This window comes from Microplitis mediator, chromosome 6, assembly GCF_029852145.1.
Source record: "Microplitis mediator isolate UGA2020A chromosome 6, iyMicMedi2.1, whole genome shotgun sequence".
In the NCBI taxonomy this organism is placed as follows: Eukaryota; Metazoa; Arthropoda; class Insecta; order Hymenoptera; family Braconidae; genus Microplitis; species Microplitis mediator.
In genome coordinates, this window is record NC_079974.1 from 17,680,113 (window position 1) to 17,704,369 (window position 24,257).

Genomic DNA, 24,257 nt, shown 5'->3' on the forward strand with positions numbered 1-24,257 from the left:
TTTTTTTAGTCATATTTACTACTCTTATTATTAATTATATCCGTCATATTCTAAAACTAAATATTAATATAACATATATTTACAATATATAAAGCACGTAAAAGAGGAACTTTGGTGCGGAAACTATAAACATATGTTCCCGATTTCGAGACTTACGGCTTCAGTAAGTTTCTTAATTTTTTTTTAATTATAATAATCGTTATAATAAAATATTAATTGGAATTAATTGGCCCAATTGAGGAATGAAATGTTAATAAGTTAAAATTTTTTTTTTCCGTGTTAAAGAAATTATTGAAAAAGTGTTGACTATTCTAAACTTCAAAATTTGACACAACGACGAACTTTTATCGAATGTGTTTTAAACTTTTGAAAATTCAATAGAAGTCAATAGATATCCTAATATTAATAAGCAGGGACAAGATTTTTGCCTTGATTTCGAAATGAATGGTTCAAATGTTTGATATTACGGCGAAAATATTGGTCTTATCAGAAAAGTTTTTAAACAAAAGTTGTAGGAAATTAAATTTTCTAAAAAAAATGTCTCTTTAGATTTTTTATACGGCCAATATTTTCACTGTAATTCCAAAATTAAGATTCATAATGAATAATTCAAATTTTTGATAATTATGAAAATTTTAATTTTGAAACTACGGCTTTCTTTTTAGTCCTAAGAAGCAAAAATCCTGGCCCTATTAATAAGATATGCTCAAACGAAAAACGTTTAGAAATAGTTCAAAATGGGTGTGGTGCATCCCTACAGAGAATTTCTCTACATTATAAAACCTCACTGGTGGTTTTGTGTTAACTTTCTGTATCAATTATTATTTAATTAATATTCTTTGTTGTCTTTATATTTTTATTTTTAACAAAATATTAATTGTCGAATAAGACAACCGTGGTACTGTTAAAAAATGATTTAAAATAAGTGAAGATACAGCACTTGTTGCTGTATATAAACCAAAGTGGAAATCAAGTTCAAGTACAGAAAAAAGTTATCGAAATTGATACGAAAAGTTAACACGAGACCACCAGTTTAAAAGCAGCAATTGCTGGTTTTTCTAAATTTGCGTTGGGGCAAATCACACTTTGGTAATATTTAAATAATTTAATTTCACTTTCATTCATTCATTCTTTTATATAACTAAACTACTTTATCAATAAAATTTCATAACAAAAATACTATTGTTGCGATGTAAAAATTTATCTGTAGAGTTGATTCGTGTAGGGAAAAACTTTGTGAAGTTTTCAAATGTAGAGAAATTTTATGTAGGGATGCACCACACCCGTTTAAAATCAGTATTTTCTTAACCTATTTTGCACTGAAAAATGTTAAATTGTAGTATTAAGTCAATTATTTTTTTTCTGTGTATTTTCAGAAGTTTAAAAATCGTTTAAAAAAAGTTCGTCATTGTGTAACGTTATGAAGTTTAAAATAGTCAACATTTTTTTAACCCTTTTTCAACAATTTTTTTTACACGGGTTTTTTTCAGATAAATAAAAAAATCTTTCATTGTCTTGATTTAAATTAAAATTAAACGTAACGATTTTTTATAATCTGACTTTAGTACAGTCGGACCTCGTTATAAGACTATCATTCTGTCTCTTTTATAAACTAAGTATCGCGATAGTTTGAGAGAGAAACTGTCTTATAGCGAGGTCCTACTGTATGTTAAAATTTATCATAATATTCAAACTATTACTTTTGAATTCATTCTTTTAAAAAAAAAATTTTTGTATGTTATTACAAAACTATTTTAATTGCAGATAATAAAAAAATGTATAAAAATACTTTGAGCAGTAATTGAAACTTAAAAAATGAATTGAATTTTTATTTTCTGTAAAGAAATAGTCGAAATATTTTAATAACATTACATAATTAATTTGAAAAATTTCAATATTTTACATAAATTTTATTATAGTTTAGACTTGATAGCGTATTGGTAATGCTATTCCAGCCATACTGAGTTTACTTCACCAGAAATAATAGTAAGTATATAAATCCTTATAAAAAAAATCTACTACGACATTTATAAATAATTTAATTTACAAGTCTATCTATGTAAGACAATCAGTGGATGGGTTTTATTATTTTTCTCAATCGTATATTAGTCGTATACTCGAATATTTAATTTTAAATATTTATATATAATATTTAAATAAATATAGCAAAGCTCAAGTCATCCACAATACGCGGATTAGTATTTTTATTTTTATTTCTTTGTGTTAAAAGCATCGAGAATTTAACTGGGAATCATTCTATAGTTGATTAAAAAAAATAATAAAATGAAATAAAAGTACGCAAGTGGACTTTGCTCTTATAAAGATGTCGTTCATCTGTTTTTTTTTATACATATCCATGCGTCTTTTTTTTTTTTCTAAATAACTATAATAGACTATTGTTGCCCTGAGAATATTGTTTGTACATATTGACATACATACAAATTTATCAGACTGACTGATAATTAACTTATGATTAAAGAAAAAAAAAACGTATTTTTTTTCGTTTTTAAAAATAATGATAATTAATTAATTAATAAAATATAAATAAATGCCAGAAGAGTAAAAGCTCTATCACCGATCGAGCGGTATATCTACCATGGCATGTTGTTCACTACCGTATTGCTGAAATCCATTTTTATATTTTCGATTTCTACCAACACCAGCTGTAGCTGTTTGATCCAATAACGTAACGTTGTCCTCGAACTCACGTACCCATCGAGCTGTTGAATCATTACCCCAATGAAAACGAAATTGTGCCGCATTATGGTAAATTTTTTTATGCTCAACACTACGTAAGGCAACACCTTCATCTGAATGGTAAAATGATTTTTCACAAAAATCTTGTTCTAAAAATGGTTCAAGTTCCGCCACTATGTCCATAAAAGTTGGTCGGTCATCTGGGCGCCATTTAAAACATTTTTCCATTAATTTAATAACAATATCAGGACAATTACGTGGTATACTAACGACACCTTTACGTAATACATGATTTAAGACATCGTCATTTGAAAAACCTTGATAAGGTAATTCACCCATTGTTAGAATTTCATACAATACGATGCCAAATGACCAAACATCTGAACAAGATGTAAATACACCATCAGATAAATTCTCTGGCGCCATCCAGCGGATTGGTAATAAACCTTTCTGGCCAATCTTATAATAATCAGTCTCATAAATATCTCTAGCCATACCGAAATCACCAATTTTACATACTAGTCCTTTAGATACCATACAATTACGTGCTGCTAAATCGCGATGAACAAATTTTTTCGACTCTAAGTAAGCCATACCGTCAGCTATTTCACCAGCCATTCTAACAATGCGTGGTACATCTAGTGTTAATATATCACGATTTTCGCGTAAATAAGATTTCAAATCACCTTTTTCCATTAATTCCATAATAACATAAGGCGGGTCACCTTCTGAAATAACACCAACCAATTTAACAATATGATAAGTTGTAAATTGTTTCATAACTGAGGCTTCATTTAAAAACTCATGTCTTTCTTCCTCTGTATAATTTTTTTCTGTTATTGTTTTTATAGCGACATCTTGTACACCATTTAATTTACCACGAAATACACGACCAAAATTACCGTTACCAAGTGGTCCACCAATAACAAGATTATCTCTTGAAACTTCCCAACTGTCTTTAACATATTTTGATTCAATATAATCGGGATTAACACTCGCTATTATACGTGTTTGTTTTATTTTATAAAACTTTAAATAATAAATGTAACCAACAACAAAAGCAACAACAAAACATGACAATACTACCGATATTATTATTACCGTAATAGTTTTATCTTTAATACCAATTGAAAAATAATTTATTTGTGACCAATTACCGTTACCAGAAAGTGAAGTTGAACGTAATCGTGCACTATATTTACCTGGTGTGAGATTCGTTAATGTATAAGCATTACGTTTTTTACGATTAACACTTTCCGGTATACAAATTGAATTTTTTTTAGCATTTTGTACATTGAGATTCGTATACTCAATTGTGTATGAAACAGTAATACCATTTGGTTCATTGACAGCGTCCCATGTTATTAAAACAATAGTGTCATTCAATACATTTATTTTAATGTTATCAATATCATCCATACGTGATAAAGATTTTGTTCTAACACTAGTATACTGATTTGATGAACACAAATGAGTACCATTTTTTAACGTAACACCGCATGCTGTTACAGATATTGTATAAAGTGAGAAATGATATAATTTTTTTAAGCTGTATGAATTTATATTGGCACTTATATTAAATACAAATGAATAATATGTATCATTGTATATACGTGTTTTTTTATTATCAATATAATTTTTATTTTTAGCTCTTGATGATTCAAATGATTCGTGTACTGCTAAATTATCATTTAAATTGTAATTTGATTTATAATTATCATTAACTGGATATTGATTGAAACGGCAGTAATTTTTTTTATCATTCGACGTATAGCTTATGGTCGTATTGTCAATACAAAATATTTCAAATCGTTTTGATACTGTTTCAATTGGATGAGTAATACGACTATCTTTTAGACAGCATGAATCGACATGAGGTACAGTTATTGGTGTTTTAATAGTTACTTCCGGTACTTGTTGTTCTTCAACTTCATTTATTAATCCTTTAGTACAGTAATTACGTGTTAATAAAAATTTAGGATCTTCACTACGTAAATAACCGCGAATAATGTAATATTGTATTGGGCCATTTGGTTGTTCAGGTGGATTCCATTCGAGGACTATTTCAGAGTCACTTTTAGCATAGGATTTAACATCTAATGGTACCGATGGTATATCAGGTGATGTTATAAAGTATATTATTTCAGATTGTCCGGTTGGACTGCGAAATGAATTTTTGTCTCTTACAGCAAGTGTTTTAACATAAGCGGCATACTTTGTGTATGGCTTTAAATCAACAATTGATTTGGATACTTTAGCATTTGGTGAATCTGTTAATGGAATTTCAACATCCAATACTCGCCAGTGCTTATCACCACAAGAATTACCTTCAAAAGTAACATTTTCGTTATTTGTCTCAACATAACTCAATAGGTAACTCAGTAAACGTTGTCCTTCACTTGGTTTATAAATTTCCCATTCTAAATCCACATTATTTGGTCCTTTTTGTTTAATTGTCAAATTTATATTAACAATATCACATGCAACTTTTTCACCATTTGAATCTGGTTGAACTTCTATTTCTGTATAATTTTTAATACCAGCCGATTTAGCAAAACTTATTATTTTAGACATACACAGTCGCGGGTTGTAGTGAAAAAATAACCGACCATTTAAAACTTTAACTTTTTGTGATTCAGGAAATAAACTTGATAAATTTGGATTATCAAGAGCAATAATACTAGCCCCAGCTACCTCAACATATTTACCACCTATAATTCGTAGGCTTTTGAAAAAATCCAATGATACTATTGGAAATGAGTGGGTTATTTTTAAATAACCCGATATCTCTTCAACTAATCCAAAGGCATTTGTTAATTCTTCAATAATATTTGGAATTCCATTATGTATTTGAAATTCTAAATTACCATCTATAAATGTCGTACCTTGATAACGTTGTAAATCAGATATATGACGAATTAATCCACTGTATCCAATTCTACGGCATGTTCCATTGCATGGTTTACATGTTGCAACCTAAAAATAATTTTCCATTTATCAATATAATTATTTATTTTTTCATGGTACCAGCATCGAAACTTGAAGTTTCAGTGTCTCTACAGCCCGTCGAATCAAACTAATTTCAAGCCGATGCTGCAAACAACCGCTAGCGAATTCGTAATTCAAAAATACCTTCATACAGCGGGCCGAAACATGCGTGTTTCTTCCCTTGGGAAGATACACAATTGTTTCTGCCCGGTGTCAGTTATATTTAATGTTCATTTGCAGCCTTATTACTCTTATTTTTTTACTTGTCACTTCAGTTTACTCATTTCATTTTTTCAGTGACAGTTTTAATTAACTAAATAAAATTAATGAAAAATGAGTAAAAATAATATTTTTGTCTCATTTACTATTTAATAAGTGACTGTAAATCATATATTTCTCATTCTCTAACAATTCTCGGCATCATCGGCTTGAAATTAACTTGTTTCTTACTGGCTGCTGACACTGAATCTTAAAGCTCCAATGCAGGTAATCATGAAAAATATAGTGTGTGACTCAGGATAAAATACGATTTCAGACTGCGGGTGATGTCAGCCCTCGCCTGCAGCTCGGGCAGCCAACCTCACCCTAGTATGAAATCGTCTTGTTTCATCCCTTGTCACACAATATACTATATGTGATTCATGCCCAAAAAAATTCAACGCCGTTAAATGATTTAAGTCAGCCTCATACAATTGCACGACTCTTCATGCGAAGTATTAGAGTATGCTTTACGAGCGAACAATTAAGTTTGCCTCTTTTTCGCTACTGTTTTTACTGTTTTACTCTTATTAGTCCACGGAGCTTAACCAAGTTACACATCATTGGATACAGAATTTAATTAGGATTAATTTTGTTACTTATAAAGACCAATTTGATGTATGAAATAACTAAAAAAACATCAAAATATAAAAGAAATAAATTCCCGTCAAGCAGTAGAAGAAGTGTCCATAACACGTAAACACAAAAACTCGAGAAAAAAGCAATTATTTGGATCACTTCTTTTTTAAAAAGATTATTTTAGACTATTTTATTATTATTTTTATATAATTATTTAGATTATTTTAGATCAATGCGACATGACATCAAAGTTGATGTTTTTTTCATTGAGTTAACTTCGTTAATAAGAGTTATAAGATATTTTCGGCTGAATTTTTCTCGAAAACATAATTTCTAATTAGAAACTACAGACTGCACATTGATGCACTACTGCCTAATCTAGTGGTGCGCTTTAATTTTTTGATAATATTCGTTTGTTCAAGAAAAAAACTAGGCCAAAGTTCCTGATTACTGTAGTAGTGCAACGAAGATAATACCGTTCGCTTACTTGGGTGTGAGAGAGCAAAAAGTAAGAACGCATATTAAGTTAATATTATTAAGAGGGGTCTGAACTTTTTTCTCTATCACACTCAAGTCAACAAACGGAACTATCCTTGTTGCACTTGCGCAGTAAATAGAAACTTATTCCACGTGTTTCTCTTAAGCAAATTAATATTTTTCAAAAATCAAAACGTAGACTGCTAGTTTACAGAGTAATGCATCGAGCTTCGTTCTTAATTTTACGTTTAGAGATTTTGTTTGAGAGAAAAGCTTGGACAAAAATTCCTGTAGACCCTCTTTAAACAAAGTATTCAATTCCAAAAAGTATAAATCTTTTTTAATAATAATAAAGTAAATTATTTTTATAATTCCGAACGCATGACGCTGACTTAAGAAATTTCAACAGCGATTTTCTTCGTGCATTCATTTCATAAACTACTGTATACATCTAGTGACATCGAGTATTATACTCTCGTGTGTCGGTAACACTCTAATATACTACCAATGTCACAAGATATATAAGATACTATTACATAAAAATAATAAATTGTATTTAATTACATTATTTTGATCGATTCTTTCTTCAAAATCAGCTGGACAATGATCTAAACATAAACCACCAAACGCCCGCCATTTTTTTCTTTCATCTTCATTTTTATGGATAATGTTTAATTTTAAACATTCTTCAGCCGTTATACATCTTCGTAAGGAGTATGCATACCTAATTTTATAAAAGCAAAAAATAAATTGTATTAATTAATAATAATAATAACGATAATAATTAATTAAAATAAGAGATTCAACAAACGATATAGTTAATGGTAATTGACACTAATTTTTCAGTATCATTAATTTTATTAAATTCTTACTGATTAAACAATCTTATTAATTTCGTTTCAAAAATATTTTTGACATTGAATTTAATAATTTTCAAGTGGATTAGTTGGTTGAATTTAATTATAATTTGTCATTTTCTTTCTAGTAGATTTCATAGAAATCTATCTTTTGCATTTGTCCTCATAGTGGAATTTTCAAAGAATTTTGCCATAATCTATCATAATTCATCGAGTAGGTTCCAAAAATACCATTGGTTCAAAAGTTTATATATGTATGTAAATGTATATATGTAAAATAACGTGCCACGTTGCGACGATAGCGGCTATAATTTTTAACAGATCTTAATGAAACTTGGCACACTTATTTTATGAACGATTAGCTTGGTTAAGTTCGAAAATGAGCAAAATCGGTAACTAGTTTAGAAATGGTGGACATTTGAAATTCCAAAAAAAAACTAAAAATCCTACTTTTTGTTTTTTTTTTCGTAAATAACTTTTTAACGGGTATATCTATCCTTATTATGTAAAAAGAACTTGATAGCCAACAGAAAAATCTATATTTTCCATTTTTTATTTTTTGTTTTACGATAATTGTTCGACTTTTAATAAGGGTTCAAAGTCACGTAATTGACTTATGTGTTTTGGTGATAATGCTATTGTTAATATCTTTGAAAATTTTTGATGGGTGATTATTGAATTATATATACTAATTAAAAGTGGAACAATTATCGTAAGAAATCTACTTCTATTTCGGATGCCGAATGGCCATTTTTTACTTATGTATTGTAAACAAGCCAAAGCATCTGTATTACTTGTAAATTGCAGAAATGCGTTAAACAAATAAATAAATAAACTTAATTACTAAGTTATTTTTTTTAAACTTATTTATTGGACATGTAAAACTGTCTCCGATGATAAATAATTTAAAAAACAGGCTTGTGTTTCAAAATTTGTATAAGCTAATTCACCTAAACTTTAACAAATAACGATCGAATTTGATATCTCTTATCGCAATTTTAAATAAAATATCGAATTAGAAAAAAAACTTACAAATGATCTGGGCACTTAGATACACATCTGTTGTCATATCGATAATTTTTACAAACAAAACAGTTCTCCTCAGTTGGGCCAAAACAACCCGACAGGCATTCTTCATGACATACTGGTTTTTCTGTTTTTTGACAAAAATTTTCATTCCAACATAATTTACCAGGGCATGATGTGCAATTAACTGTAAATAAATAAATAAAGAAATAAATATAAATCTAAATGAATAGAAAATAAGTACTTATGATACAGTATTACTTTGTAAATCTTAATATATGATTTAGATAAATTTTTTATAATTTACTGGTAATATTATTATTATATATATTAGATTACAAATTAAATTGCAAATGTAAATGAAATAAATCTTCATATTATCAGTTTCGAAAAGCACATTTACTTGTACTTTTATAATTATTTGAAATCTTTATAAGCCAGTTGTTCTATAAATTACGTCTTAATAATTCGTATCAGATCATGCACATGCCATAGATTATAAAAGCCTATCTAGCATGTATGGTATATCAAATAAACAGGTTTTAAGTATATGAAGAACTACATTAGTCTTAATCCCGTAGTCGATAATCGCGTGTTACATCGTAATATTATTGTTTGTTTGTTTTGTTTTTGTAATTACACTGCAAAAAAAAACTATGTAAGTCCGTGAGATCCCGGTGTTCAGATTATTGGTGTTAAATTTAACCCCGAAAACGGTGTTAATCTCTGTTCGGTGTTAATTGTGTTGAAAATAAATTAGATTTATTTGTCAAGTATCAGAAGTCGAATTGTATTTCAAGTACAAAGAAAAATATTTGTCCACAATGACATGTTAATGTTATCGTATACAATATGGAAAACAGATTTTCATGATTCAAGACTGTGTGAACGCAATCAGCGAAAACAATAAAATAAAATTATCAATGATTAATTTATCATCTTTAAATGAGTTATTAATTCGTGTGTTTCGAAATTAGGTTTTGAAATTAGGCAGCCGCCATACTCTGATCGAAGTTTATTTACTCTGCACGCACAACGTTTTAATACCGGTTTGATAACATTACTAAGTAACACCGCTCTACCGTTGAAGATCATTTTAACGCCGACATATTACAGTATTATTAAAATATACTTTATCAATTATTACTTTTTGTCTTGATCTGTAATTGATTTGTAAAAATTATTACGTGTTAAATTGCTTTGGGTTGTTTTAAAATTATCTGATCAAGTGTAAAAATAAAAATAAAAAAAAAAATACTTTTTTATAAATTTTTTACCCTGACAATCGGCTGGATTTTGATTCTCTTTGATGAAGTTTTCTCCATTAACAACAATTTCGTTCCAATCAATTGTACTAGCATAACAAAGCTCTGGATTTTTTTCAATTCTCACAGCTCCTCTTAAGATTTTAGTCAACTTCGTTAAGCCAATCTGTAATTAAAATGATAATAATAATAACAACAACAACAACAACAACAACGATTCAAATAATTATATAAACTGTGCATTATAATTATAAGTTCACTGAGAGAAAAATTTGTTTGAGTCAAATAAGATTTTTTTCAGGCAAATAAATCCCATATTTGAATGGACCCAATCAATACTTATTTGACAGGGTGGCCACAAAGGAATAATTTCAATATTCCCTGATATTTCCCGGTTTTCCAGTAAAGTTTTTTACTAGATTTTCACTCATTAAATTTAATAATTAAATCATGCGAGAAACCAGAAAAAAAGGCAATAAAATAAATTAATATTACCTACTTTTGATTATCCGATGTTAAAAATGTATAAGTTAAAATATTTAATAAGAAATTTTATAATTTCAATAAATTCAAAATACACTGGTTACAAAAATTAAGGAACATTAGAAAAATTTCAAATTTTTTAGTAATTTTAAACAGTTTGTAACTCAAAGAAAAATGGTCGTACAATAAAAACAAAATGTCAAACTGTAGCCTCAAGTGTCTAGTTTTCTGATCTGGGTCTTTAAATTTTTTTATTATGCACGGTTCCGGAGCAATTAAAAATCAATCATAATTATCGAAAAAAATGTATTAAAGCTCGAAGACCGTTTTTAAGACGACCAAAAATTTTGTAAATTTATTTTTCGATAGTTTTCTTAGGATTACTCCGGAACCGCACATAATAAAAAAATATAAAGACCAGATTAGAAAACTAGACACTTGAAGCTACAATTTGTCTTTTTATTTTTGTCGTATGACCATTTTCCTGCGAGTTACAACCTGTTGAAAATCACTTTAAAATTTGAAATTTTTTTATATATCCCTTAGTTTTTATAACTAGTGTATAATTGAAAAAATTTTTAAAGCTTGAACTGTTACAATTTAATTTCCGGATACTTTTCGAAATTCCCTGACATTTCCATGATATTTCCCGGTTACATTAAATTCCCTGATAATTCCCGATATTCCCGATTCGTGGCGACCCTGTTTGAGACAAAGATATGGTTCATTTGAATGCAATAATGATTTGTTTATAGTTAACAAATCTGTATTTGAATGTTGCACTGTAGCGGCATTTGTTGGCTACAAACAAATATATATTTGAATGAAATAAATGATTTTGTTCAGTCAAATAAATCTATTCATTTGGCTCAAATAAATTGTTCTCTCAGTGTTTCATGAGTAAAAGATGACCAGGAGCGAGTTGTGCTGGTGGTAGGAGGTGATGAGAAAAATAGAAATTAAGATGGTCGTTTAATTGGGTTAAGTAGTTAACGGTATTTGACCTGGTAGTTAACCAGTCAAGACCGACAAATTAGTTCAAAGACACAAAATACGAAGATTTTGCGTGGGAATGATCAACAATTAAGAGTGAGACTTGATACAAAGATAAGACTGAAATAAAATGGGTAGAGATTGATCGTACGTGATTTGTGAGTCACGATTGATCAATCAGTCACAATTTTTTAAATTTTATTTCGTAGTCTTTAATGCGTAATAAGTGTCACTCAAATTATTAATGTCTAACGTGATATTCATGGTCACTAATGTTTGTCTACCATTTAAACTTATAATTTAATAAGAATTTATTGGCATTAATGTTTAGCAGATAATATTAAGTTAATAGTTTAATTTTGATTATTAATGAAAATTAATATCAATTTTTTTTGTAATGAATGAAAATAAAAAAAAAGGCTTTAAAATTTTAGTTATCCGGATAAAACGTATTAATATAAATATTAAATATATAAAAAAAAATGTTATTACCTCTTTTAGGTTTGGTAATTCGTAGATCATAAACGAGTAATCAAGTATAGTTTTATCACCACGAATAACTTCTAGATTTGGAAATAAATGACGTAGAGTCAGGAGATTACTTATACGATATAACATCATATAACTTGTAATTTCACGTAATTTTGGAAAACTAAGACCCTCAAAATCAGCTTCCGTGTTATTGTCGATCAATACTATTTGAAGAAAACCTTCGATGATCTCACAATCTTTTAATATTTCAAAATTACGAACGCGATTTCTTATATCGATACTCTGACAAATACCATTAGCAATAGTAACATTCTTTAATTTACGTGGCTTTGTAGATATTTTTTTGTCCATCTTCAATGTTTCGTTCGGTAAATTTGATTTAACTTGCTGTCCACTTTTACTTGAGTTTCCATTGTTAGAACTGCAATAAAAATACACAAATATATATTAATAATCATTATAGAATAAATATTATTTGTCAGTAAATATTTCAACAGATAAAAATACGTTTTCACGATGATACTGAAGTTAGCCGACGTCTGATAATTTTTAGATTTTTTTAAAAATCGGTCAATCATAAAAAAAAATATATTTAAAAAAATTGCACTTATAGTTTTTAAAATTTTCTACATGTGCATATTTTTATTTTTTTTTTTTTGTAATCGACTTGTTGAAAAAAAGAAATCCAAAAATTGCTATTGTCTGTAAACTTCAGGATCGTGTTTTTACGTCACAAACTTAATGACATATAAAAAAAAGTACATATTTTGGAATGGTAATTTGTAAAGTACTTGTAAAAATTCTTATTCAAAAATTTGATCACCGTAAAAAAATCTTTAAAAAATTTAAATTTCTATAAAAATAAATATTATCTAATAGAAGAAATTATACTTCCTTTAATGATTGCTATTTAAAAGTTATTACTTTCTTAAAGAAATAATAATTAAATATATGAATTAGTAATGTTTAAAATAAAAGATAAAAATAGTTATATAAATTTAATAAAATAATACCTTGAAGCATCAATGGCACGATTATTCCTAAATCCAAAACTGTCGATATCATCGTCATTAATAATATATTTAGTATCTTGATCATTGTCAACATACGCTCTGTCATCTAATTCCGGATCATACTTTCCCTTAGAAGTTTTATCCCGATGTTTACTATAAGATTTAGAATATCTTTTACTGACGGATTTAACTCGAGATTTATGGTCATCCGCAATCGATGGAAGCGCTAAGAAAAACACAATGCCAAGCGTTAATAACACCGGCAACAGCAGCTTCCGCGTCTTCATCTTGTCGCTTCATGGACACGATTTTCACTGATTTATTCTCACGTCCACGGGTCTTGTCGAGGATGTCGCGATGCTCTGTTGTCCCTACTACTACCCAATATACACCACTTATACTGATGCTGATACTTGTTTCTTAACTTTGTTTCTACTCTCTTACAATTTAAAACAAATATCAAACCTTGAAAATTGCAGCAGTATTTTATGATCTTAATGCGTCTACCTTTTCGTCATCGATATTCCTTCCTCCGTAAGTTAGTTTTTTTAATACCTAAATAACTTGTTATATTTTTTTTCCATTTGTTATTATTATTTATATTCTCTTAATGAGCACTGACACAATCAGAACGTCCGTATATTAATAATAATAAAGTTACAATGAAACCACCACCAGCTTGAAAACACGATTTCACGCGATATATAGAGCATCGGGGTATCAAACACCCGAGTCCTTACGTCTTTTAACCGGTCCTCAACACTCATAAGGATTATGTTTTATTTATAATTTTTTATTTTTAAGTACTGCTGAGAAAAAATTCATTCACTGTTACTGGTATCGCTGTTTCTTTGACTAAAATAACTTCTTGTTGAATATGAAGAACTTCTTTGACTTCATCATTACCATAAGTCAATCAAAGATTTCAAACGCCACCTGATAAAATAAAAATTTAATTGAGTAATTGTATTATATATTCACAAATTATAAATTAAAATTTTTATATTATCGAAATTGAATTGTAAATAAAAATTTGTAATAATAATAATAATAATAATAATAATAATTATTATTATTATTATTATTATTATTATTATTATTATTATTGTTATTATGACAGTACGCATTATTAGATAGTATCAATATGATTTAAACTTAAGCGAAAGTGAAATAAAAAAAATAAATAAACACAAGTGAAAGGTGTGTAATTTTATTATTACTTTTTTTTAATCGGCTTTTTCTTTATTTTTTAAATGGTATATTTATTTTTTTTATTTATCAACTTCATTAGGATACCAGCAGAATCACAAGGTTGCGTAAGTCTCAGTCGGCCCACAGGTAGTAAAAAAAAATATAAACAGAGGTATCAAATAAAAAATTAAAAAAGGCCTTTCGGTATCTGAAATGGAAGTGGATTTCTCATTATGTCTTTATTTTGTCGTTTCAAAATAAAATTGAATTAAAAACTATTTTTTTTTTGTCATTTATGAGGAATTTTGAGTTCGAAAACCACCAAAGTTTCAGCTAAAAAGTGATTCAAGAAGAAAACCACGGAAGCAACATTTTTTATTGATTTGAAAATTATAATTTGCCCCCATTTCCCAAATACGGAACTGATCGTTTAAATTTTTGAACTTGATCAAGATAATTACTTAAATAATAAGTATATAAGATTTCATGATCGTCCGTCAAAAACTTTCATAGATATAATAATGAAATTTTTACCATAACAATAAACCAATCATGTGAATTGGAAGCTTTATTAAATTTGAAAAATTATCGTAAAACAAAAAATAAAAAAAGGAAAATATACTTTATTTTATCAACTATGACGTCCTTTTTACCGAATAAGACTACGTGTTCCCGTGAAAGAGTCATTTAAAAAAATTTCTATAAAATCTACTAAAAAGTATTAGTATATAGAAGAAAAATAAATAAATGTAGAAGAGATTTTTTGGATAGCGCGATGATTCAGATACGCTTGTAAATTTTTACAAGGAAAGAGAATACTATATTTATATATTTATATATACAACCCAATATATAAAACCCGAATGGTGGGAATTTTACTACATTGGCTTCCGTTGACGTATCAGTTGCGAATCCGCCCATTCATAATTTCACGCGATAACGAGAATGACTAGTAAGTGCTCGCTCACAGAAAGATATATTATGATTTACTCTATTTTTCTATGACTATATACTAAAGTCTCTTTTATTTTCTTTTATTCTTTACTTGATATTTATAATAATTTTATTTCAATTCATTTATCTTTTGCACTTTCACGAGATTAACTTCCCTTCTCAATTTACTTTGATCACGCAGTTGATACTTGGGGTAAATTTCTCTTTTTATTAATCTTCTGTATAGTTAATTATAATTAATAAATTTTTATTTAATTAATAATTTCATCAACTCATTAGCGTATGATATTAAATCATAAATATAATTTATCTTGTTTCTGTCCAAGATTAACAGACGTATTTTTTTTTTTATTACTTGTCGTATAAAAATTGACGTAGCTTAAAATATATGTATATAATAATAATATGTATGTATGTCTTTAATTTTTATACTTTAAAGTATGTTAACTTTGTTTCTATCTTCTGGCATATTTTAAGAGCCCGCGTCATCGTTTCAGATAAACAATAATAACTAGATGTAAAGAAGTATATTTTATTACAGTAAATTTTTTTAATTTTATCCATAGTAATATTCATTTTTCAAACTAATAATAGAAAATTCAAAAAAATTATTTCCGTTTAATTTTTTTACAAACATGTCGGCTGCCTAATTTCAGAACACAGTAACTGACAAAAATAAAATTTTTGAAATATGAATTGAATCATGCTCACAAGACTCCACTGTCTGATGTTTTGTATTAAATCAAAATTAAAAAAGTATTTATATTTTATGTTTATTTTATATTGTGAAAGTATATTTATTTTATGTAATTACCCTTATGAATAATAAATATAATATGTTCTTGAAGATTAAAACGTTTTTCGCGCAACGAAAAAAAAAAATTAGAAAGTAAAGTGGATGACTAATTTTTGAAATTTTTCGGTTATAGATACTGGTATGTCAGCCAAAAATCTTAGGCCACCCCCAGCCTCCGGAACTACCCCTTAACCCGAGTCAAAATATTAGACGTAAATTGAACGTTCCTAACGTTTCAAACGTAAAGTGAACATTTTTAACGTTTTGAAAGTAAATTGAACGATTGTTTTGTATTTTGGGTCATAAAAAATTGCTAATTTCATGAGTTATGATTTTAGTTTAATGATAACATTAATTAATTTATTTCAATATCTGTAATCACAATTTTTATAACCTTGATATCATAATATATGAAAAGGTATAAATATATAGTGTTAAAGATAGAAGTATGGAACTGAAAAAAAGTTTTTTTTCAAAATACGAATTTTTTATTTGAGAGCCAGAGAGGTGGACGACAAAATTTTACGGAATTGACTTGATATGATCCAGGAGTACAAAATCGATGAAAAAAGTTTTTCGGTATGCTTATGTTTTCTTATTGTAAGTCTAAATAGGTTTTAGTTACGTTTTCGATTTATGATACTCCAATCTACGTTTTGAATAAATTGAAAGCTGTCAAATTGAGTTTATAATGTCCAAAACGTTCAATTTACGTTCAGAACGTTCGATTTACGTCTAATATTTCGACTCGGGAATTCACCCGTAAATAGTCAAATTACATGAATGTTTTTCATTTTCGTTGCGCGAAAAACGTTCCGATCTTTAGGTACATAATGTAATCGGTTGTTGTTTATAATTGTATATTAATTACGAGATCACCCGAGTCGAAATTTAAATCGTAAATTACACGTACTAAACGTTGAAAACGTAAATTATACTTTTGAAGACGTAAATAGCCGTAAGAACGTATTTTAGACGTACGAAAACGTAAACAAGACTTGCGTAATCGTAGATACAACCTTTCGAAACTTGCAATAAAAATTAAACGATATCGAAAACATTTCATTGTCAAAATAACATGTCTGGCAATCAGAAAACGAGAAATAAAAAATTTTTAGTAGCTTTTGAAAAATACTGATGGCTCGTGAGCTAGTTTAGAGAGTAAAGTGTAGTTATCTCTTGCAAAGCCCCAAAATAATTTTCAGTTGCTAAAAATTTTTTATTTTTTGTCTAAAAATTTTTAGGTAGTCTGTAAAACCCAACGGAGCATAAGAAATTAGCCATCAGTAGATTACAGTCTCACAAGGCCCAAAATATATCACAGCTGTTGAGAATTTTTATTTTTGGTCTCCAAGCTACTAGGTAGTCTGTAAGACCCAAAAGATCAAATTTTTATTTCTCGTCTTCTATTGCTATTGATCGTTTTCAATATAGTGTAATTTTTTTATTTCAAGTTTTGAAAGGTTGTATCTACGATTACACAAGTCTTATTTACGTTTTCGTACGTCAACTACGTCTAAAATACGTTTTTCGGCTATTTACGTCTTCAAAGGTTAAATTTACGTTTCCAACGTCTAGTACGTTCAATCTACGATTTAAATTTCGACTCGGGCAATTATTTTTAATTACTATTTTATCAATAAATCTTATACTTTCAATGTTTTTATAAACTATTTTTTTAATTACTATAAATTTTTTTTAAATTTCATGTTGAAAACTGACTTTATCATTTAATGTATAATTAACTTAATAAAAATTTAAAAGATTATTGAAATTAATAGAGCCAGAAAAAAAAAAACATTTATTAGTGACATAAATTATATTGAGACCATGTGAATCGGAGCGATTAAAATTAGAAAAGTGTCGGATTAATGTAGACATTAAAAAGAAATTACATAGATAAAACAAATAATATATATTATAAGGCGTTGCGGAATGCGTCGAGTCACACTGAGCGGTGTCATTGCGCCAGTAAAGACATTGAGACAGTAATAATGATTATTATTGAATGTACTTTAATTCATAAAAAATAATGGCATATACTCGTGTGTATTATCCATGTATTCGAAAAATAATAAAAAGAAAAAAGAGTAAAAAATAAAAATAAATAAAATAGTGGTCCGATAAACTTCAGCAAACAGAAATTGGTCTCTTTATCTAACGTGACAGAAGCGGGTAATCGACCGAATTGGATCGAGGCCTCATCTGTTTCATCTCTCTTTCATTCTTTATTTATCTTATGCTTCGTTTTATTCATCTATTTTCTCTCTTGCTCTTTTATATCAACTGTTTAGTTGTTAGTTTTTTTGTCACACCAATCACAAGTTTAAAACAACATTGATGTCGTCACGAGCATAGAATTGTTTTCCGATTACTGAGCCGGTGCTCTTACGTAAGCTTATTTTCACGCTGTTATATTACGAGCTATTATTATTGTTATGTTATTTGTTTATATATTTATATGTAGAAATATATTCAAGGAAATAATCAATTTACTGTTATGTTAAGTCTCAACAAATCTTTTGAACTATTTCTTCATGTTGACATTGATAATATTTTTATACTTAAAAAAAAAAAAGATTTAAGACAATTCATTGATGTATTACCACTATGTATTTCTAGCTAAATATTTACATCTTAAATACGTAAAAGAATAAAAATAATTTTCGAAATTACACACAGAATTTTTGAGTAAAAATTACTCATAAAATTTGGTACTGTAAGGACATCTAGCCAGTAACTAAATTTTTACCATGCTGTTAGTAGAAATTGCACTTCATTTACATGCTATCAAGTAGTATATTTTACAATGCGTATGGGAAAAATTTACATATTTTCCATATGCCCTCACAGTATCATATTTTTTGGGTAATTTTTACTAAAAATTTTTCTGCGTGTATAACGTGAATATCTCATAATTAAATAGATAATACAATCATAAATTTTACACTGATTTGTTTTTGAATTGATGAGATGACGCAGAACTGTCTTTAGATTGCGACAGACTTGGCAGTTTAACAGGGGTTCGTACTTCTCTCTCTATTACACTCAAGTCCACGAACGGTACTATCTTTGTTGCACTTGTGCAGTAAATTGAAACTTTGGCAGAGTTTTTCTCTTCAACAAACGAATATTGTCAAACAATTTAAGCGCACTTAGCTAGATTAGACAGTAGTGCACACTGAGAAAAAAAATACTATTTTCCAAACAAGAATTTCTTGGTTCAAGAAATCCGTTCAAAATGTTCATTTTATTATTATTAATTATCGATTTCTTGAGAAAAGAGCATCGAATTTTTTTTGTTATTATATGAATTTGATATTATGTTATGAGTAAACAAAAGAATAGCTTTACTTGAATTAAATAAAAATTATTTCCTTCAATTCTACGAATTCTTAAGACAAAATTATATATTCTTGAAAATAATTAAGAATATATGTTCTTGTATCAAGTAAATGTTCTTAAGAACCGTTTTCAGATAATTTTGTCCAAGCTTTTCTCTGAGATGAAAACCCTAAACGCTAAATAAAGACACAGACCCGATGTTTTACTCCATGAACTAGCGAAGTGCACTTAAATTTTTTGACAACTTCCATTTGTTTACGAGAAAAGCTTGGACAAAGTTTCCATTTACTGTACAAGTGCAACAAAGATAGTACCGTTTATCTACTTGAGTGCGAATAGAGAAACAAATGAAAACGCGTCTTAATAAAAGTATTTTTTTTTCTCAGTGCATCAATGTGCGGTCTGTATTTTGTATTTAGAGATTTTGTTTCCGAAAAAAACTCAGCCGAAAATATCTGATAACTCCTGTTAAGCATAAATACACATATATTTCTCTTCCTTATGTACATTTATACTATACACAGCAGCATTAATTGTTCCTCTCATTTTAATTTGAACATAAGCAATGTAAGAATGAAACGAAGAAGTTGACTTAAGAAAATGACAAAGAAAGAAAAAAATAGAAAATCCACACATGCCAGGAAAGAGAATGAATAAAAAAAGCCAAAACTGATCATGCGCAACAAAATATACAGAGAAAAAAAAAATATTTTTATTAAGAACATTTACTTGATACAAGAACATATATTCTTGATAATTTCCAAGACTATATAATTTTGTCTCAAGAATTCGTAGAATTGAAGGAAATAGTTTTTATTTAATTCAAGTAAAGCTATTTTTTTGTTTACTCATAATATAATATCAAATTCATATAATAACAAAAATAAATTTGATGCTCTTTTCTCAAGAAATTGATAATTAATAATAATAAAATAAATATTTTGGATGGATTTCTTGAACCAAGAAATTCTTGTTTGGAAAATAGTATTTTTTTTTCTCAGTATATATACATAGTATTCGAAATTGTATCGTAAGCTGGTAGAAAATGTACCTGAAGATCGGAACGTTTTTCGCGGAACGAAAATAAAAAATCAACATGAAAAATAAAAAATTTACGGGATCTAGATTTCTAAAATATTTCGCCTGTCAACCGGCAATTGCAGTCACCGCTAATCACTCCTGAAGTCACTTTTAAGCAGTCAAATTACAGAAATTTTTTCATTTTCGTTGGGCAAAAAACGTTCCGATCTTCAGGTACACGGTAGAAACACGAAAAGCCCGTGTGATTTGTTTAGTAGATAGGTGATTATAGAGTATATTATATATATATATGTATATGTTTTGTTGTGTGTCGGTATTACAGAGAGACTTGGTATGCGTTTAAAGAGTAAGACAGAAAGTGAAAAACAAGGAAATATGATGAATGAAGAGAATGCCAAGCATGAGAGCTGCTGTTGCTGCTGGTGATGCTCACTGTTATGTTGAGAAGAAAAACATCGTACGCGTCCTATCCGACATTATAACGTATTTGAGTTTCACATCACGTTTTTAACGGCCATCCGTGATCGATTCACGCTAAGACCTAAAATAATCATTGTGTTTTCATTTTATGTACTAAATATTTTACACACACGTACTGCTCGTTCTTTCATTTTGATCATAACCATTACATTTGCCTAGAGTAATAAAAAAAAAGTACCAACAATATCGCCAATACACACGTCAAGAGCGAACTGATAAAATTTAAGAAGGCAAATATATAACATGTTTATATTATTCACGACTTCCGGTGGTAAATAAACTTGTAACCTTGATACTACACACTAGCACCATGTAAATAAAATGATAAATATGATAAAACTTGTGGCGTAAAGTTAATGAAATATAATATTCTTTGCTGCTATGTGTTAATTGTCATAAAATAAAAAAAACTTAATTATAATAAGATAATAGAACTAATTGGATCACTGAGAAACACGCGTGGTCATTAATCTCATGATCCTGAAGTTAGCAGACAATTGAAAATTTTCTGATTTTTTTTTTCAACAAATCAATTACAAAAAAATTTTAAAAACTACAAGAGCAATTTTATAAAACATTTTTTTTTTATAATTCATAATTTTGAATCAATTCCAAAAATGATTAGACGTCGGCTGACTTCAGTATCATAATAATCTCATGGTGTATATGAATAAAGTAGCTCGTAATTTTCTTGGGTAGATCTCTTCAGTTACTTACATCACTGGTCTTCATTTTCGGGTATATAAGGTATAACCAATATTAACTCTACTGGCAGCACGCACGACGTGTGCTGGAGAGCAGGTTGTCGTACGAGGAGAACACGGTGGAATTTGGATTATTTTGAACTAACGACTGCCGTTCAACTCGTGGTACGAGGCTCGTGGCGCACATGCCAACAGACTTCAACACAGGGATTCCCCTACTCTCTCTTTTTCCTAACTGTTCGTATTTTCTCCTTCAATATACTCATATATATATAAATACATACAATACAAATGTAATGTAATGTAGCGACTAGTAGTGGAGGATAGAATCAAGCAAGTTTTTCAAACGATGATGACAAACTACTATAATGTAATAGATAAAAAAAACCAAGAGAGAAAGGATTTGAAGAAAAGTAGTGCGGGAATGACGTATATGATGAGGTTCTTAATATCCCGATTATTTCAGACACTGGAGCGTCTTTTTTGAAATATTTAGAAAAAATCTACTTCATTTCATCTACCAATTCATGAGCAACGTGCACATGTTCACGTGGATTACACACTACTACAAGATTTTTTTTTCTATCACATAGATTACTCATGTGTGGATTTATTTATGTACATATATCTACGTACACATATTAATGTAAGAAGTATAAGGGGAGCGCCACCGGAAAGGACGCGTGGGCCCTCATATCGTACATATATATATATATTTCAACAATACTTCTACATTAACACGGGGTATAAAATTTCCAACGGATCCGGGAGATGGAGCGGATATATTGTGTATTTACATGCCTAGAGCAACAACGCGTGATCCGACATCAGGAACGTAAAGAAATAAACAATAATAATAATAATGAAAAGAAGCAAAGGATCTTCGCGTTTCAAGGAACACCATATTCTTCTTTGTGTCGTAGTTTAAATATAAAGATTTTTTCCACAGGTATGTAGGATCTATATATTATAGGCAGAGTATAGGTAGATTTTATTTCTTTTATGGATTTTTTTTTCCACCTTTTTGGAGCGGGTAAGAGACAAGGGAGCTACGAGGGATATGCAAGCAAAAAGATTTGGGGCCCAGGCTCAAGGACAAGGGGGACTTACAAAGAAAAATAAAAAAAAAAAAAAGGATAATTGTTATAATAACGAAGACGATGCGCCACTGCAAGTAAAACGGTCTTGCCCGTATTGCGTAGTATGCGCTTGAATGGATTACGTCACACGGTCTCGCGTACTTGTTTACAAGGCGGCTACGTCTCGTACATATACATATATATATATACCTTAAGGACTCGGCAATCATGAGATTTATCATGGTTTATTTTTATTTATTTCCTACGCTATTAAAGTCATGACTTATGAGCGTGAGACGTAAAGGAAAAAATAGATTACTCAGGGAATTCGTGATTTTTTCTTATCATTGACTGCACTCTTAAATCATCAAACTATTATTATTTTTAGATAAATGTACCTTAAATATATACGTACTTTATACAACGAGTTTTAAAAACATCGGTTAGATAAGAGAACCAAAGATCGACAGTTAGGTGCCATTTTACTTAAACTTTAAAAAAAATTTTTTGAATTTCCGACTACGTGCGTAGTGACTAATCATCAATCGACATAATTGGCCACGTGTATATGACTGAGTAATCTTTTTCCCTCCAAATGAAAATGGGAGCAGTTTATATTAATATAGATTTTAGTAAGTGTGATATATATACATATATATAGCGATGCTACTCATCTTCCATTAATGTTGTGAGTAAGAAACAGACGCCCTCGCTTTCCCAAAACATACTCACGTATAATACGCACATGCGTCGTTTCTATATTACTATTTATTTAAACTTCATTTTCTTCGTACTAAATACTATATCTCATTATTTTGTATACAAACTACATATATATATATATATATTACTGTCGTTACTACGACGTTAAATAAACCTTTTGTGTGTATGGTGTATATATAAGTACATATACACATACATACATATATACATAGATTTTTTTTCTACGTTTTACCACAATATAACATATTTATATATATTATATATTACACACCACTAATATCATACCAATATTAATCACCTCATATTTTTATCCACAATTATCACTCGTTAAATTATATAAACATATATATTTCGTAAAACATTTATACCATCAACTCTTACCCTCATATATATTAAGGCTTAGATTCACTGCGTCACTCTTTCGTTACAAGTTTATTATTTATTAAGTTAATATTGTTATTGTTTTATAATTGTTTGTTTGTTTGTTTACTTTTATTATTATATTGTTTTGTTCAGTATGTAAATACACTGAAATTACAAATAATAGTACGTAAATACAACACACGTATATTATGCGTATAGAAGCGAACGTTTACTGACTACTTCAGCTTTCAGCGATTCAGCGGCGACACAAACAAGTCAGCTGGACTTGAGCATAAGCGTAGGATCAATGGGACATGAAATTCTGATGTTAATATATATATGTAAATATATATAGTAGATAAAAAAATGGAATTCTGAAGAAAAGACTAGAGTAAATTTATAGATTTATGTACAGTATTGACAGAAATAAAATTTTTTTTTTAAACTAATTGA

General features: G+C 28.7%; 1 protein-coding gene across 4 annotated transcripts; it reads right to left on the reverse strand.

The window, feature by feature from the left end:
* Positions 1-2,033: 2,033 nt before the first annotated feature.
* On the reverse strand, positions 2,034-24,056 carry LOC130670625 (insulin receptor-related protein-like). 4 transcript variants are annotated; one of them, XM_057474057.1, is made up of 7 exons: positions 23,823-24,056; positions 13,129-14,064; positions 12,116-12,536; positions 10,160-10,313; positions 8,889-9,069; positions 7,564-7,723; positions 2,034-5,673 (listed from the first exon to the last, which is right to left on the reverse strand). In XM_057474057.1, exons 2-7 carry the CDS (start codon positions 13,413-13,415, stop codon positions 2,572-2,574), a joined length of 4,305 nt encoding a protein of 1,434 aa, XP_057330040.1. In that variant the 5' UTR covers positions 13,416-14,064; positions 23,823-24,056; the 3' UTR covers positions 2,034-2,571. The 4 variants fall into 4 exon arrangements, with proteins under 4 accessions (XP_057330040.1, XP_057330041.1, XP_057330042.1 ...); XM_057474058.1 differs by having other exon boundaries at positions 23,740-24,056; XM_057474059.1 differs by lacking the exon at positions 23,823-24,056 and adding an exon at positions 21,653-21,830.
* Between the last annotated feature and the right edge of the window lie 201 nt (positions 24,057-24,257).

Coding starts and splice junctions, on each gene's coding strand:
- LOC130670625 (XM_057474057.1), bottom strand. CDS start 13,415: ATGAAGACGCGGAAGCTGCTGTTGCCGGTGTTATTAACGCTTGGCATT. Junction 12,537..13,128: donor CGTGCCATTGATGCTTCAAG/GTATTATTTTAT, acceptor TTTTTATTGCAG/TTCTAACAATGGAAACTCAA. Junction 10,314..12,115: donor AATTACCAAACCTAAAAGAG/GTAATAACATTT, acceptor TTTTAATTACAG/ATTGGCTTAACGAAGTTGAC.